At 43.1% G+C, this 3191-nt stretch overlaps 1 protein-coding gene across 1 annotated transcript in view; it reads right to left on the bottom strand.

The window, feature by feature from the left end:
• LOC107097748 (ras-associated and pleckstrin homology domains-containing protein 1-like) overlaps nt 1–3191 on the bottom strand; it is a 122771-nt gene that overhangs the window by 48853 nt on the left and 70727 nt on the right. Inside the window, exons 3-6 of the mRNA XM_015395028.1 lie at nt 825–959; nt 645–753; nt 433–569; nt 124–351 (exon numbers count right to left, since the gene is read on the bottom strand). Of these exons, the coding sequence (XP_015250514.1) occupies nt 124–351; nt 433–569; nt 645–753; nt 825–959 (609 nt within the window). The remainder of the gene's footprint in view (nt 1–123; nt 352–432; nt 570–644; nt 754–824; nt 960–3191) is intronic.

Here is a 3191-nt window from a genome sequence, read left to right as displayed (position 1 = left end):
AGGAAGGAAGGAAGGAAGGAAGGAAGGAAGGAAGGAAGGAAGGAAGGAAGGAAGGAAGGAAGGAAGGAAGGAAGGAATGTCCCGATCTCTCAGGTTGGCGTCAGATGGATAAAGGGATCAAACCTTCTCCAGCTGAGCCGTGATGTCATCCAGGCTGAAGTTGGACGCCAGCGCCGGCCTCCCCTGCTGGCCGCTTGGAGCTCTGATGGTTCCGGCCGGAGACGCTCTGGTGCTGCTGCTGCTGCTGCTCGCCCCGCTGCTGCCCCCCCCACCAGAGACACTGTTAACAGCACCGGCGCCCCCTGTCGACGGCTGCCTGCTGCTGCGCCCAGCCGGAGGCTTCTGCCTCACCTGCAAACCAGATGAGAGTTTTTGAAATTTGCAGCAAGATGAGAAGAACTCCAAATAATCAACAACAAACCAGACGGGCACCTTGGTGTCTGTGAGTCCCAGCCGGGCCATTCCGCTGCTACTGGACTTGGTGTTGATGGTGCTGAGCTCCTGCTCGATGGACGAGAGGTCGGCCATGAGGGCGTTTAGGTCCACATTCTCCCCCTGATTCAGGGCCTCTGAACACAAACCAGACATGAATGAAGATGGACTGCAGGCAGCAGAGCGGCGCGTTACATCGACGCACGTCTCACCATTGATGTTATAGATGGAGAATCTGTAGGAGAAGTTCGCCATGTTGGTCTCCTGTCTGAGGGGAGCTTTCTGTTGAGGGGAACCTTCCGGACGGCCGTCATCCAAGCTCTGCACACATGGAGGAGTTAAGTCTACATTTCCACCACTGCCAGGGATTAGATCCACATCCTGCTCTGTACCTGGGTCAGCTTGTCCAGTTCTCCCAGCCAGGCTCCAAACATCTTATCCAGGTCCTGGTCGTCCTTATCACTGTCCTCTTCTTCCTCATCTTCCTCCCCCCTGACCTCTACCTCCTCATCTGAAAGCTGATCCATCTGAGGAGTCAAAGAAATGGAAGCAGTCAGTTAGAGCAGATCTTTCATCTCCATCTAATGGCCAATCATGGGTACTGCAAGCATGTAGATAAAGGAATCATGGGCGGTGCGCACTAACTACTACTCCAGCTGTATGCCCAACATTGTCCACATCTTTAGTCACAGACTTTAAGTTGTTCCATCAGCCAGAGAGAAACAGCAGAGCCACTAAACACAGAACCTGTCAAAGACTACAGAGGCCTAGTTGGGTCAAAGTCTGGAGTCGAGTCATATCTATAAATGATCCATCTGGGCCCGTTAAAATTTATCCAGAACATTTATGAATTTTATTGAGTGAAACTGTATCATTAATGCCAGTTTTATGCAGTAAACTCTGCAGCTGGTGAACAGTGAATTTAAATGGTTGTCGTCATTCTTTATTTTCAGAGCTGTGACTTTATCTCACAATGCTAGCTGGGTCCAGACCTTTGAAATCCCTCTATCAAGTTCCTGAGTCTAAAAATAGTCTTTAACACCAGATTCAGAACAAAGAAACGAAGAAGCAGGAACAGATGCGGAGTAACGGTCCTGACGGATGAATGTGGAGCATGTGTTTATGTTCCCACTCTGAGAAAAAGTCAACACACAGAGGAGAGGAGAGGAGAGGAGAGGAGAGGAGAGGAGAGGAGAGAAGACGAGAGGAGACTAAAGGAGAGGAGAGGCGACCCAACTTCTTCTTTCACATAGAAACACAGAGAACTAAAAATAGCTTCCTTCACGTTTTCTAAGTATACTTTTCACACTTTTCTATAGTTGTTGTTTATTTCCTTTATTTATAATAACCAACAGATCTTATGAATGATGGTGGATATTTCTACAGTGAGAAAGTTTTACAGGCAGAATGGCATTGAGAATCTTAATAATATTCCATACTCGTATTTTTCATTTTTTTCCCCCCAATGATGACTGGGACCTAAAAAATATTTAAATCAAATTCCAGACCAGGTAGAAACCTTGTGTAAATTATATAACATCTTATGGAGAGGAATATTATTTTAAATGTAACTTTTAAACAAAACAATCCACACAAACAGCAGTTATAGTTAAAACCTGATGACTCACACTGAGTCTGGTTCTGTTGGAGGTTATTACTTCCTGTTAAAAGGGAGTTTTTCCTCTCCACTGTCGCTACAAGCTTGCTTACTGTGAGGGATTGAATTTGAGTCAATGAGTCGATTCAATCAGTTGGATTTCCTTAGATAGAAAACTTGATCTGATGACATGTATTGTGAATAGAAATAAACTGAATTGATGGTTATCAGTAGACCAACCTGCCTCACAGCATCACACTGATGTTCTAAACTCTAAAAGACATGAAATATTTTTTATAGGTTTATACTTTGAGCTATTCAAACCAGACCGAGCAGAAAGGTCCTGGTTATCTTTGAAGGCAGCTTATTGTATTATTCCAGCAGAGGGCGCTCCAATTTGAGCTTCACTAAATACAAACCAGTGTAGCAAAGGAAGCCGTTTATGGTTTAATGGTTGGAATAAAGGGGAAAAAATGAGAACTATGAACATCCTGATGAGACAGATCAAAGCTGAAACATTAAAAAAAGACAATGATAAAACAATAATGAAAAAATAGCAAAGACTAGCAATGCTACTTCATTAAAACAAAATAAAATGAATTACTTTATTTGAAAGTAGCAATACCATTATTTTTATGGATCCGGCCAAAATATTCCAACAAGTAATGTTACAGATAAACTAAATTATTTATTGTTTGATGACCAAAGCTGGAGATTTAAAAGCAGAGTCAGGCACTTCCTGGACATTTAGGCCAGTTTCTGGTAGAAATGCATCATTCAGAAAAACAGAAATAAAAATAAGGGAACGTTTAGTCCACTTATTGACCTAAAATGTAATCCATATTTTCAAAAGCAGTGACCTGATCTTTAGAGATAGATGTAAGCAGGGGTGGATTCGGGAAATTTGGGCCCTAGGCAAAGACAGGCAGGGGGCCCTCTGAGATAAGAGGACAACACATAAAACAGACCCATTCTACAGATAGAGAAATGTTAATAGAATAGACATCTATTATCTGTTCTAGGTTTTGTCCCTCTCTTGTCCCCTTTCTTCTTGTTTTCCTCTCTATGTTTTGTACTCAGCTGACTTTTCATGCTGTCTCTAAAGGAATGAAAGATTTTTTCCACTTAGCTGATTGCTCCTTCCTGTGTTTCCAAAAAGGCC

This window comes from Cyprinodon variegatus, unplaced genomic scaffold (assembly GCF_000732505.1).
Source record: "Cyprinodon variegatus isolate N-32 unplaced genomic scaffold, C_variegatus-1.0 Scaffold720, whole genome shotgun sequence".
Taxonomy (NCBI): domain Eukaryota; kingdom Metazoa; phylum Chordata; class Actinopteri; order Cyprinodontiformes; family Cyprinodontidae; genus Cyprinodon; species Cyprinodon variegatus.
Note: the sequence above shows the minus strand (reverse complement) of the source record. Positions and strands in the feature narration are given on the sequence as shown.